This window comes from Stegodyphus dumicola, chromosome X2 (genome assembly GCF_044657685.1).
Source record: "Stegodyphus dumicola isolate Sdum_Otavi_A_Nest chromosome X2, ASM4465768v1".
Classification (NCBI taxonomy): Eukaryota; Metazoa; Arthropoda; class Arachnida; order Araneae; family Eresidae; genus Stegodyphus; species Stegodyphus dumicola.
Genome location: NC_140781.1, coordinates 68580806 through 68596351, shown reverse-complemented (window position 1 = coordinate 68596351; position 15546 = coordinate 68580806). Strand labels below are relative to the sequence as shown.

The 15546-nt window shown below is 34.4% G+C and overlaps 1 protein-coding gene across 1 annotated transcript in view; it reads left to right on the top strand.

Moving 5' to 3' along the window:
* Positions 1 to 5889, top strand: part of LOC118198400 (chitin deacetylase 1-like) — a 34520-nt gene extending 28631 nt beyond the window's left edge. The window contains exons 2-5 of the mRNA XM_035370064.1: positions 1839 to 2081; positions 3491 to 3640; positions 3728 to 4049; positions 4974 to 5889. Coding sequence (XP_035225955.1) covers positions 1839 to 2081; positions 3491 to 3640; positions 3728 to 4049; positions 4974 to 5808 — 1550 coding nt within the window. The 3' untranslated portion in view covers positions 5809 to 5889. The remainder of the gene's footprint in view (positions 1 to 1838; positions 2082 to 3490; positions 3641 to 3727; positions 4050 to 4973) is intronic.
* The last annotated feature ends 9657 nt before the right edge of the window (positions 5890 to 15546 follow it).

Genomic DNA, 15546 nt, shown 5'->3' with positions numbered 1-15546 from the left:
GAAGGGGGAAATAACCCTTTATTATTCCAACTAAAGTTTAACAGAACTCCGCCTTGGAGTTGTACAATAAAGCCGACACTCGGGCTTCAACTTAAAAAACTAAGAATTAAAACTTAACTAAGCTTAACTAAAAAGATATAGCCGAAGCTATCAAGATTCTAACGGTTATGTTAATTGGTTAATTGACTTAACGTTAATTGACTGCGAAGCTATCAAGGGCCTAAAGTACGGCCGAGCGTGATAATACCTTAAGAGAAAGTAGCCTAAAAAAACGAAGCATGCTAGCCAGAAACTCTGGTTCTCTCTCACTAAGACAGTAGAACTTCGAGGTTAAATACCACTCTTCCTCATTTGCATTCAAATGTTATTCTAAAACTACTTTCTGACCGGAAGTGGTAAGTTGAAATTGAGAAGCCATAGGAAAGGAACTTTAACTCAAAATTAAACTTTTAATAAAATTAACATAATCCTTACACTCTATTTTACAGAGCTTCAGTAATCAACGTACCAAAACCAGCACACTTCAAAAGTTAATGATGAATACTTTGAAGATTCTAGTAAACCGAATTATAATGAAAAAATTCAGTCAACGCCTCATTCGAAATTATGAGAAATGCAAAAAATCACCTTGATTTTTAGACCTTTTGCCAGTGGGATGGAAAACTATTTCATTTCCGGATGAAAATTTTACAAAAATATGAAATTTCGGAACCTGAAGCTAATGAAATTGTCTTTTATTTCATACTTTATGTTATTAAATGATCCAAGACTTCTTATTAGGAGAGTTATTGTTACATAAAAATATTCAGTTAAACGTTATATATATACATATTATAACTTTTAAATTCTAGCTTAATACCTGAAAGGAGATTTCACCTGGTAACTCGAAACATGGAAGCTCATTACATTGAAAAACTGAAATCATCATTTTAATAATGAGAAATAGTCTATCATATATATATCTGATATGTGACACAACGATTACGAATTCTATTATCCGAAAATTGATGAAATGCAAAAAACAGGAAATCATACAAATATTTATTATATCATACAAATACTATATAATAATATATATTATCTCTTTTAAAGGAAAAATATACTCACAGTTATCAATTAAGAATAAGTATTTAACATTTAAATGAAATTTTGAAAAGGGAGAATGTGTCATAACATAATTTTACAGTTATCGTATGTTCAGTTTTTTATGTAGACAATAATAAGAAAGGAGTTCTGTAGCCGAGATGAAAAATAGGTAGCAGTAGAATTTTTTTTATTAATTGTACTAGTGGTTCAAATGTTTGTAAAACTAATTTTCGTGGGAAATCGCTTTATTGTTCAAATTATTTTTAACTGGTGTTTTCTCTTTTAAAATATTGGCGCATCAGGGACCGAGCGATATAATCTCAGAACTAGTGGATTAACAAGTGTTCAAATCCTGGGGAATTAATTCCCTCATAAAACCCTCCTGTTATTTGCCTTAATATGAATAATCCAATTATTTCTTAGAGCTCCATGCATTCTTTATTGCATGCAGTGTGTCATTGACAAGGAATATGGAATTCGAGAATTTTTTTATTGCTACTAATATTACACGCTGTAAAAAGGAAATTAAAAGTAAGATTTTTTTTGCACTCTAAACATATAGAGGAAATTGCTTTCTAAAATTGCCAGTTTTTTCCTTTTAAAGCTTTTACAGAGATCAGAATATGTAGAAAAAAATGCCTAGAAAAGGAATTGCACTTTTTATCGAATTTGCGTATTTATATAGTATGTATTGTGTAGTTTATTGTAAGGTTGTTATAGAAATGAATTAAATTACATTACTTATTCTGTAGGTTTGTGTGCATCAGTGGTTAAAAGACAAGTAGCTGCAGACACACAGAATGACGCTGAACTGTGCAAAGGTCGCTCTCCAAGCGAATACTTCCGTTTAACAGCTGATGAAGACTGTCGAGATGTAGTCCGCTGTTCAGTGCAGGGCTTGCTAGCCCTACGTTGTCCATCTGGTTTAGCATTTGACATCGAGAGTCAGACTTGCAACTGGAAAGCTAACGTGAAAAACTGTCAACAACTTGAAAGTGAGCACTCAGTTTACATATTCCTATCTTCATAATTTAGATCACGTCTAGTTTCTCTTTATTTTTCTCATTTATGCAATTATTTTACTTATTAAGTTGATTGTATACTAAGATTTTAGAGAAAACATTTAAATTTTAGCGATTTTATTATTAATACTTGACGCAGCTCTGTACTATTGATTTTTGTGTTATTACCTCTCAATGTGAGTTTACCATACGTTGACCGATATGACTGCAAAAGAAGATTCATATATTTTGTACTTGGCACATGAATAAATTAAAAAATATATACACACGTTAAGCAGGTAATAATCGTGAAAATAGCCCAAGCATTTCTTAATGAGAGAGTTAAATTTGATTCATTATGAGTATTAGAGAAATATGATTACAACATGTAAAATATCTGAATTCAAATCAACTTTAAATTTAGCTTAAATATAGAAAGCTTATTATTGCTTGAAAATAAATGATTAATTATAAACCTTGTAAAATTTAACTCTATATAGAAAGAATGTAACAAAAATTTAACTAAATAAATGTGTATACCTTGTAAAAAAAAGTAATCCGAGTTCTGCTCTTCGTCTTTCAAAAGCATGTTACAAAGCTTATAAGCATTTGTATACAAATGGTAATTTTAATTTTTAACGAAACAGACAAAAGGGAACCATAAGTAAACCATAAATAGAAAATTTAAATTTAAGGTTGTAGGGTTTATATTTATTTTAACTAACATTTATTTTAAGTTTAAGCTATCTTTCCTGTCAAGCCTTTACTTTCCCTTGGAATTGCCAATGCCAGAGTATGTAAATTTTAGTAGAACGCGCAGATTATTCAAATTTTAGCAGAAGTAATTGAGTTTAAATAGAAGGGAAGCGAGTTTGTAAGTGTGCTTCTTGAATCACGAGCGTGAAGGTTGCTTGGTAGAAAGTTTAAGAACCGTGCGTTTCGGCCTGTGTGCCTATTTCGACAGTTCGTTGAATCTTTCAAATTCTTAATCAGAAAGTTTGCTGAATCTCAGCTGTATCTTAGAACGCGGTTAAGATAGTTACAATTACAGAGCCTCGTAGATAGTGACTTCGTTAGTTATGCATCCTGTCATTTGTTTTTAGTTGTACTTTTCTATTTTTGTTTAACCGCCGGGTCGGCGTAGTTTGTGAGCGTCAAGTGAACGCAACTGTGATTTCTAAAGTGAAATAAAAAGGGAGTTAAACCCTTCTTAAGAGTCTGCGTAATTTCCAGTTCACAGCAGTCACTACTACTATTGCTGACAAGTTGGGGCCTCCCAACATCACAAGGTATTTTTATTATTGCTAATACCACTGAAACCAACCATGACATTTTATTGCAGTGATATGGCAAAATAGTTCTTTCGCTTATCCTAATTTAACATTTATTAATTTTTTTTTCAGAGCCAAGATTGGCTACTCCTCTTCTGGCAACAGATGAACCAATCTGCGAGAAAGGCAAATTAGCGTGCGGAAATGGAGAATGCATACAGAAGGAATTGTTCTGTAACGGTGCTCCTGACTGCCCCGATGGCTCCGATGAAAATGCTTGCAGTAGGTATTCTTTCTTAGCTTTACTTTCTAATATCCTCTGATTCAGCTGTAGCAAGTTATTTAGCTCATGGTATTTCTATAATGCAGCCGTGGACAAGGATCCTAATCGTGCTCCTCCTTGTGATCAAAACCAGTGTGTTCTACCAGATTGTTTCTGCTCACCTGACGGAACACAAATCCCCGGAAAATTGGAAGCAAATTCTGTTCCCCAGATGATTACCATTACTTTCGATGATGCTGTGAACAACAATAACATTGACATCTACGAGCGAATCTTCCGTGAAGGTCGAAATAACCCAAACGGATGTACTATTAAAGGAACCTTCTTCGTCTCCCACAAATATACAAATTATTCAGCAGTGCAAGAGCTTCACAGAAAAGGGCATGAGATTGCAGCTCATTCAATAACGTAAGTATTATAGATTTTATAATACAGCCGTATTCTAAAACATGAATACGCTGCAACGTCATGTTATTCATATACGTGTAGCGTATTCTATAACATGGATACGCATGATTCTATACCATGAGACTGGGGAGTATTCTACAACATGAATACCCGCATGATTCTATAACATAAGACTGTGGAGTATTCTATAACGTATTACTATATGCCGTTATTCTTTCGAGCAGTCAACCCCAAAGTTAACATCACGGTGTTTAATTACACTTAAGAACAGCTGATATGTGTTTAGCAGTCAAAGTGTTGAAGTAAACTACTTTAAAGTTAACTTTATTTCAAGAAATAATTTGACAAGGTGACTTTTGCAAATATAAAATGATAGTTAAAAGTAGATTACTTAGTTGCTTTAATGAAAATTGAAAATTTGCTTGGACCGTTTTTATTTTTTAGAAAGCACTGTTGTAGACATAAATATTAATCATGAGCATAAAGTGAGAATGACTATAATGCGCTGTACTTTTTTCACGCTGGCCTTCAACCATTTTGCAAACATGAAAGCCTGTTGTTCAAACTGCTTCAATTCGAGATGATGAAACACGAAGTAAAGCTCGTTCGCGCTTTCAAACTGGAGGGTTTAAGAAATGGAATCAAAGGGTTATTTCAGTTTTTCTTCAGCTCAATGCAAATTTACTGTTTCCACATATGCTCGTTTTTCAATGTTGTGAAAGGAGGTTTCTTTTGACACATAACCAACTGTAAGTATTCCTTCCTCTCGAGAAAGATATACTCTTCCTTATGGAATATATTCAAGAAAGTCAATGTAAAACTAAGATTAAAACTATTTCGGAATAAAAATTTGATAATTTTATTTTATGAATGCATTGTTTTTTAAATTGCATGTCTGAAATTTGTGTATTTTCTTTTCCACAGGCACAGAAACGATGAGAAATACTGGAGCGAAGCGAATGTTGAAGCTTGGGCCAAGGAAATGGCTGGAGTACGTTTAATCATCGAAAGATTTTCAAACATCACTGATAACTCAGTTGTAGGTATCAGAGCTCCTTACTTACGAGTTGGAGGAAACAACCAGTTTTTTATGATGGAAGAACAAGCCTTCCTTTACGATTCTACAATTACAGCTCCTTTAAGTAATCCTCCTCTTTGGCCTTACACTCTGTATTTCCGGATGCCCCACAAATGTCATGGTAACGGCCAGAATTGTCCCACTAGATCTCATGCAGTTTGGGAAATGGTTATGAATGAGCTGGATCGAAGAGATGACCCAAATTTTGATGAGGAACTCGCAGGCTGCGCCATGGTAGACAGCTGCAGCAATCTTTTAACCGGTGAACAGTTCTATAATTTCCTAAATCACAATTTGGAAAGGCATTATCGTACAAACAGAGCCCCCCTTGGTCTGTTTTTCCACGCTGGATGGCTTAAATTGAACCAGGAATTTAATGACGCTCTCATACAGTGGGTCGATGAGATGTTAGACAAGAACGATATCTACTTCGTCACCATGACGCAAGTTCTGCAATGGATGCAGTCACCAACTGAGTTATCTTCTATCAGAGATTTCGCACCCTGGAAAGAAAAGTGTGAAGTGAAAGGGCAGCCACTTTGTTCTTTGCCAAACGCATGCCCACTCACAACTCGGGAATTGCCAGGAGAAACAATTCGTCTGCACACTTGTATTGAATGCCCTCAGAACTATCCATGGTTAGAAGATCCAACTGGGGACTATTTTGCTTTTAAGAAGTAATTGCATCAATACTTAGACATTTACATCAAACTCTGATATGCTTGTACAGAAAATAAAAGTCACAACTACTTTTTTTTTTAATATATGGTTTGCTCTATTTCACATATCTGTATACATATTAAAAAAGCCTAAAATCGATTGAATGATTCAACAAATTTAGGTACAAATTTCTTAAATGTGTTCCTAAAGTTATTTTAATATAATTTTTTAAATGTTTTCCAGAATTTTATAGCTCAAGTGTGAAATATGTAAAGTTTGGAAAGAGAAAAACTGATGACACAAACACCACAGATAAACTTTTAATTTATATTTCATAGCTGTAAACAAACTATCAAATTGTAACTGAAGACAATAGGGACTTCTTATATAGTTAATGCACCGATTTTTCAAGATTAAACTACTGTAGTAACTTGGATATTCTAAGTTTGTACTTTATATATAACTTAAAATTTAGATTTTAAATCATTAACCGATAACGACCGAATATAATAAAAAACACGCCGACGATAAAAAACAGAAAATTTAAAATTTCGTTAACATACCTATAGAATCATATAACATCCTACACTTAAGAGGCTGTGGCATTAAATAAATGTTCATACAAGGATACTTGTTGATTTAGAAATTCTGCTATGCAGCGTTGGAAGTAAAAAGAAGGAAATTTTACCTTGGATAGGCTATAAACTATAGCTTCAGCTTCTGAAATCGAAACTAGCAATAACGTATAATCTAAAATAGACTACTTAAAATACATGTCTTTTAAAAATATAAGCTCTAAAGTTAAATGAGGGCTATTCAATATATTTTAATTGCTAGAATATGGCTTCACATAAAAGCCGACCTATCCATTTTGAAAATGGCTTTACAAAAGAAATGGAAATTGCACATAAAACAGTTTCACATTTATAGTTAAATATGTTCAATGAAGTGCACAAGAAAAATAAATAAATGGTTTGTGAACCATACCTTGAGATGAAGCTAAGTAAATGGATACCTCAGAATAAAATTAAGGCTCAAGTTTTAAATTATCTCAACATATTTTTAAACATTGCACTGTGCATATAATTTACAATAAAGATACTTTAAAGGAAAAATAATTGTCCTATATTCTGGCTAATAAAATAAATATCCTTTTTGATAGATCCTCAGACGTCTTTAAATTTCAATAATTGGAGATGTGTCTATTTTTTCATTTAAAAAACTCTGAGTGTTTTCTGTTTGGCTTCACATGCATAAAAAAGTAGCAATAACATATAGTACTGTTACCTATCTGCAACATTTCTTACTTCCAGTTTAATTGAAATAAGAAGTTTTTCTTACAGGTTATTCTAATTATCTCTATACGAACAATCACAATAACATTATGCAGTATTAAATTTATTATTAACTTCCTTCTAAATGTTAAAAACATAGTAAGAAATTTTAATTTTTTGTTTTTATACGTATGAGAATATAAGATGATCCAGATATCCATAAAATTTTAATAAATTTGCTTTTTTGTGAATTTTAACTTATAACTGCACACAATCAAATGAATAGTATATTTAAAACAGAAATGAGTAAAATCTCGGATTTTTTCCTTACTGTGAATTTTTCAACTACAGTTACGTCCATTTATAAAAATAACATAGATTTCTTAACAGTGAGCGACCAACACGGTTGAGGACTATATACATCCTTAACATATAGTAGAGAGAAGCAGCGTCTTTTTAAATGATCAGGGTGATGCAGATTAATTTTCCTTGTTTCCCTATAACTCCTTAATCAAACGGCATTCTCTCCTTTGAACACAAAATTTAACTGAATGATTAATTCTGAGAATTACTTGGTAGTCAAATTTTGAAAACATGAAAATTTTCTAATTGATAAATAATCATCGACGAATGAATGTGGAGTTTTGAGTGTATACGTTAAACAAAGCTAGCTACTAGACCAGCTACAAGGAAGAAATATATTTAAAAAAAGGAAAATATGCATTAATGGCTTGACATTTTCGACATGTGCACTTAAAATTATGCAAAGAAGCAATCAAAAAAACTCTTAAGAATCGCTGTTAGAATTAGACAGAAACTTGTGTTAGATAAAGTAAAGACATAAGGACTCTGCCTGAAAAATTAACTGCCGTGGATTTTCTAGACTTGCTAAATGTCTACATGCGGGTGCTAATCCTGACACAACTGTCATATATTTATGGGGCTTTTGTAAAATCGTTGGTCCTGCATGGAGGAAAGGTGCAACCTATTAACGCAATTTAACGCAGATTCAGATTACTTTCCTATGTGCCTGACTCTTATGTAAGAACATTTAAAAGATTGTATACCTGTTATCACTAAGATAACAAATTCCTACATAATTTAGTTCTTTGCGCATACTTAAACTGTAGTTGTTTTACAAATTGAACCATTCTCCTACATTTTCTTTCGTAGTACTAGCAGACAGGATAATACATACATAAGTACAAAACTGAATATTAAAGTGAAAAACTCACATGATACTGAGTACAAAAATACAGAAAGCTGATCCCTAATGCCTGCATACATAACACTTAAAAATGCATACATAATACATGAAAACTAAAACTAAAACTGATAAACATAATACATAAAACTGATCATTAAGTAATGCTATGTAGTCTAAATCCTAGCCAAGTACGAATTGACCTTCATAGTACATGCAGAGAAGGAATAAATACAGACTTGAGTACTTTAAAGTGAACATAAACAGAAAAGTACAGCACCATACTCAGTAATACTGATATCTGATTCCAAACACTTGAATACATAATGCTGATACATAATTACAAAGAGAACCTTACCTACATTAATTCCATAGTTACTTTTATCACCTTAGAACATGCACATAATTTATAAAAAACATAATTAAGCACGTAATGCTGATCACTAGGGAAGAGATTCAAACATGCAATTGATCACATAAATACAGATATCTCTTCCCTAAAATTTACATAAAAAGTTGAATATTTATTAAAATTAAGAAGGCAAAAATGCCATACCAATAATAATATTATTCACAAAATTAAGTTGATGTGATAACATAAGTTGACCTTGCCCTTCTTGAACCTATTTATCACAAACTTGCAATTTAAATACAAGATTAGTAAGTGTAGGAAAAACTCATTGCTGTTGAAGATTTTACTGGCTCAATCTGGTCTTGCGAGTCCTAAACCTGTATATTAATTGCAAAAGTAAACATTTTAAAGAATATAGGCAGGTTGTTGCCATAGTCCTAATTATCTAAGTTAGTCTTGGGTTGAGAGGTCCGAGGTGTGTGCCCCGCATACTTATCAGATTGATTTAGTGTGATTTATACATTTTATGATTCAGAGCGCTAAGCACTTGATTATTTCTATTTGGGGACACTTATCGTCGTATCAGAGAATACTTTCTCTGACAATGGCTGATTACAGCTTGTAGCTTTTTATTTGCTGTTTTGTTTGTTCTCATATTTGCCGCCCATTGTGGCCAGTAAGCTTGACTTGGCTTTCTTATATGGTACTGTGCTGTGTTTGTGCAGTGTGTAGGGTTTATATTTATTTTAACTAACATTTATTTTAAGTTTAAACTATCTTTCCTGTCAAGCCTTACTTTCCCCTGGAACTGCCAATGCCAGAATATGTAAATTTGAGTAGAACGCGCAAGCATTCAAATTATCAGCGGAAGTAGTATGATTTAAATAGAAGGAAACAAGGTCGGTGAGAGAGTTATTCTTACTTCGCGAGCGCGGAGGTAGAAATCGAGAATTAAAGAACCCCGCGTTGCGGCCTATGTGCTTGGCGGGAAGTAGTTGCAATTGTTCCAGTGAGCTTCAAGTCTGCTGAATTAGCTGCGGCTTTTGTAAAACGCGGTGAGTTAGTTATTTTAGAGAGCCTCGTAGTTAGAATCTTGTCTTTATTTTCTTTTCAGGTTATTATTTTATTTTGACTGCCTAGTTGGCAAAGTTTGTAAGCGTCAAGAGGACGCAATTGTAAATTAGTACGTTGAATAAAAAGGGACTTAAACCCTTTATAAGACTCTGTGGTTTATACAAGCTTTCACAGTCACCTCTAGGTTGCGTGCTAGTTAGAGGCGCGCAACGTTATAAGTGGAAGACGTAGTGGTCTGGATCCCCCACCTCTCCACATTGACATCTTTCTGTGTCACTCAGGCTGAATCTATGCAGATAGGTCAGGAATGGGCCATGACCTGTATAAAACTGTGTCTGACTACCACTATTGCAATTTAACTCTAGCGTTGTTTTGGGGAAGAACATATATGTTCTCCTTCCTGTATCTGCTGTGTCCCATCTGGCTTGCCATCTGTCTATCAGTTGTTTTAGAGTGATCTTTTTAAGATGTGACCTAGGTAATTTATCCGGCAGTTCTGTTCTTGAGACCTCCTTTGCCGCTTCTTTTGCCAGGGTGTCTGCTTCCTCTTTGCCTTTAATGCCCACGTGAGCCAGAACCCACGTGAGGCATGGCCTTTCTGATGATAGAAGACTGAGGAGGATTTTTCTAAGTTCTTGGACTGGCTTCTGCTTTTGTAACCTTTGATTGCGTCAAGGCTGGAGGCAGAATCCAGGAGGTTCAGCCAAGGCTGGTCAACTGCTATAACGAGTGCTGATGACAAATATTTGTTGTTACGCTCACGAAAATAGAACCAGAACTCCGGCTCTCAGATCCTCCCTTGTTGTAGCCACCGAAAGGTCGGTGTCGACGTCAACCGCGCGTAGAAGATCTCACGAAGGAGGTCTGTACGCGAAGCGACTAGCTATTTGCTTGCTTCATGCTTTCAAGCTACGTCGTAGAACGGAACATTTCAGGTGGGCACGTCAACATGTCCAGTGGACGGCTGATCAATGAAGGGCTGTTCTTCTTGTAGATGAGTCCAGGTTCAGCCTCGAAAGCGATAGCAAGTGTTATTTGATTTGGAGAGAACCTGGAGTCTGTAATTATCCATCAAGCATCTGTAAAAGAGATGCATACGGAGAAGGCAGTGTCTGTGTTTGGGGTGGTATATCTTTGGGTTGGACACACAAACTTCCATGTCTTTCCACGTGGAACCGTGAATGCTCGGGCCTATACAGATGACATCATTGACGCTTATGTGCGCCCTTTTGCCGGGGCAATATGTGATGATTTTTTACCACAAGACGACACACAGGGTTCGCATCGTGGATGATAGATAATCTTCAACAGCAAAGAATTCTGTACGTAAAATGGCTAGCTCGATCACTGGACCTGAATCCTAGACCGCATAATTGACAGCATCGAACATCGCTGTATGTGTTGTATTGCTTCTAGGAGGGCTCATATTCCACACTGAAGGTAATTTTCCTGTACCAAACTGACACATCCGATTTGCTCATATTATACATATGCTAATTTCTATAACACCATAATTGTCTGGTAATTTCTTTTCCTGTTATTTTATACCTTACTATGTGCTGTATTCTGTGGGTCAAATTCATTAAATTCTGCGTATAACTTTTTGAGTAATCACCTTTTTTTGTGATGTTTCCTTAATTAATGATAACCAGTGTGTGTATATATGTTTATATCTGTAATTTATAAACACAGGTATTTAGGAAGAATAATGGAAATACCATTCTATTATATCTTATATCTTAGCGTCTTTATTGAAATAGTCTGTAGAGCCCCCATCAAAATTTTTATAGGCCCCATGCACTTTCGTATTACATTCTTGCATGTTGAAAGACAAATATTATATCTTGTTATTCTAAAAAAAAGGAACTGATTATTTTCTAGTCAAAATAAAATTAAATGACAACAAACAGTCATAAAAGTTAACAAAAGAGTAAAGTTTGCGTTTTCATAAATTTACAGCGAGATGAATGACACATTGAAATTTTTAGTATAAATAGCCTAGAAATTCTAAAATCACCGGATTTTTTCTTAAGGGAATTTTATCATTAAAATTTTTAAATAGTATTATGTCCACCATGTCTCAGTTTAAGTAGGCAATTTAACCAGTATAGACAATTTAACAAGGCGAGTCAATACCTTGAGGCGGAACAGGAGTGACAAAAAACAGATCCTAACGTGCTAGAACCGAGGAGGTGAAGGTCACATACGAAGGAACTGCGAATCACCACAAGGCGCAAAAAATTAGACTGCTCCCTAGCAAGGAAGCAGGAAACAAATTAGTGGCCATCTGGCAGAGCAGAGGTTGCCAGATAATGAGATACCCAGTTTTAAATACTTCACATTTCTGCATTTTGAGTGGAGCAAGTAATGGATCTTTCATCAGCGTGATGACGTTTGGATTATAAATGCGCCGGCCACATTCGAAAGCCTTATCGAGACCATACTGAGAGTTCTTTCCTACGAAGCCTTTCTGATATATTTGGATGATATCACCATCGTCGGAAAACGTTTTGAATAGCAATTAGAAAATATTGGGAAGGTGGTTCAGAAATTGAAAGAAGCCAGTCTAAAGTTAAGTCTTGCCAAATGCAAATTGTTCAGACAGGGAGTGACTTACCAGGCACATGTGATCTCTTCCGAAGGTGTGTGTGGGTCCATAAAATGTGTTGGATGTTAAAGACTGAAGATGCCCCCAGAAAATCCATCAGCTGAGAAGTTTTCTGGGTCTTTGAGACTACTATAGGAGATTATGTGAAGGACTTTTGTTCCATCGTAACCCCTTAACAAATTTAGAGAGACATGCAAACGTTCCTGTGAAGAAAAGAATGTGAGAACGCATTTAACAAACTTAAAGAGGGTTTAACATCCGTAACAATCGTGACGAATCCTCATGTCGGCAAACCATTTATTCTTGACACGGATGCGACTAATGAGAGTGTCGATGTTGTTTTCTTCCAAGAAATAAACGCTCAAGAACGTGTGCGGGCGCACTGGAGCAATTGCCTATCTAAACCGGAGAGGAATTACTGTGTCAGTAGAAAAGAGTTGCTCGTCATATTTAAAGCTGTAGAACACTTCTATTACTACCTATACGGCAGAAAATTCCTGCTCGACATAGATCATGCCTCATTGACCTGGCTATTAAATTTTAAGAGTCCCAAAGGTCAAATAGCCAGATGACTACAGAGACTCCAGGAATATGACATAACTATCCATCGTGCGTCAAGCTAAAATTTTAAAATCGTCTGACTCAAGCTTACATTTACATTACACATGGAAAAATTCCTATAAAACCCAGCCAGTCATCCCTTCCATCAAGAAATGAACTCAAGTTCAGAGATTTTCACTTAGCCGTTTATAGGCAAGCTGGGTGTGAATCAATATAAAAAATTTCTAGGATTTTTAATGAGCAAAAGTGTTTATCATATATGATATGCTTTTCAGTAATTTTAAATTATACCAATGCATTCCTATCTTCCCCATGTTATAGTAACTGAAATAAAATTGCTTTCAGGTAGTCAGGATTCCTGAATGTTGTTATACATTTGTTTAATATAATTTGTTTAAGTGATCTTAGGCGATGAAACACAGTAATCACGTTATGAAAAATTTACTGTTGGAAAATAATTTACTAAATTTGGCCCCTTTCTGAACGAGTTTACACTATTAGATTTCATTATTGAAGAAGTCAAGAATAATCAGCTTAAATGGAAAATCTGACTGAAAGGTAATAAGCAAGGTTTATCACACGGATTAAATGCTACTACAGATACATCTACTACAAAAGATTTTAATTTCTTGTAAACGATACTCAGAACACCGATCAATAAGACGTTTTAAATGTTACTAGGTTGATCTACACTGCTTACTTCTGTAAAACATTATCCTTCAACTTGTATTTATCATTACTACAATAGTATAATAAAAATGAAAAGAATAGTAAATATTATATATTTTGCAGTAACTCTTTTGAACAGGTTTTTCCTGTCTGCTTGCAATGTTTAGGCACCATAGAACTGTTAAACAATGGAAATCGCTAAAAAGGAACCCAGTCTTTTTCAGTCTGAAAGTAAATAATGCTAGATAAAACTTGCAAAGCACACATAACATATTTTACATGCATAAATATACGATAATAAAGCAAAATTTTCAGTTTCCATTTAGAAAGCGTGAGGATATTAGGTAGTTAAAAAAAAGCCAAGTTACATGTTGGGATGTAGAGGGCTTAGTTACAACCCCCATAGCACAAAACATCCTCAGGATGTCCTATTTAAGTCGTAATATCCCGGGACATACTTAGGATGTCCTAAGGATGTTGATTATCAGATGTCCTGAGGAGATCGTAATTTAACATCCTGAGGATGTCTTATTTAAGTCGCTATATCCCGGGACATGACAGGACGTCCTGAAGATGTTGATTCTCAGATGTCCTGAGGACTTCACCAATTTCACATCCTGAGGACATTCATTCTGCATTGTCCGGAGGACTTCCGTTGTCAAACATTTTGAGGATATTTGTTCAATTTACCAGTTTTAATTTTTTGACATTGCACATCTGGAAACTTGCACATTATTTAATTTTCATATATATTTTACTAAATTGTTTCTAAATGCTGTACATTAAAAATATTGATATGATTGATGATTTATTCTTGTTATTTTGTTATTAATTTTAACTGCTATTTTTTCTGACGTTTTTCAAAATTTATTTAGTCATGGAAAAGTTTTTTTCAATGGATTAGCATTTTCTAGAATATTTGCAAAATTCTAAATAACATATATTTTTTTTATAAAAAAATGTATAAATTACATGTATAATAACTTACAGATTACTAATCCTACTAAGTATAGGTAAAATTATATATATATATATATATTAATTCTGAAACGAATTTCTTTTTAAAATTTGGGTATAGAGACATTAGGTATTTTTTTGGAAGCAGGAAAGATGAAAAATTAGCAACTGTCTTCGCCGGGAATCGAACGACGGGCCTCTGGAATACCGGCCCAGTGTGCAGAACCACTACACCACGAATACACGCTAGGAAAGCGGGAGAAATACCTTATATTACTAGCCTTTTTAAAGGGCGACTTTTTTTTAAGGGTACCCAATCACTAAATCCTAGGTGTGGATATACCTCATCCAACACTTTTGTAGTTCGGGCGCCACTGTAGAGACATTAGGATTTTTTGGAAAGCCGTAGAGATGAAATATTAGCAACCGCCTTCGCCGGGAATCGAACCACGGACCTCTGAAATACTGGCCCAGAGTGCAGAACCATTACACCACGAAGGCACGCTAGGAAAGCGGGAGAAATACCTCATAAGGAAAAATTTTTTCCCCTAATTACAGGACAGAAAATGTTTTTCAATCGCGCGATCTGTTATTGATATTGAATTACAGTCGTGCGATAATTTCGCAGTAAAAATAATTCTTTGATGACTATCCAAGATTCTAGAAACTTTGGTCTTATATAGAGATGGTCGTCTTATAGAAATAATGCTTAATATCAATATTTATTTATAATCTCAGAACTATTGGTCACTTTCAGGAGTGGTCGTTTGAGAGGCGATATTCTATACATTTATTTACTAATACTCTCAGATTCCAAAAATATGTTTATATTCTCAGAAATATATTGGACAGAAGGTGGTCGTCACATACATGCAAATTTTTACATTTCATTGAAAATTAATTCAGCTTTACTTAACTATTTCCCTATTAATTAATTAATGAGGTAAAGAAAAAAAATATGACATAGTACTGTTTATTACGGAATAATGTAGGAAGTTCTGCAGAACTATATTCTTACGCGTCATTGCACATTGCATCCGGCAAACTACTAGTTCCTTGT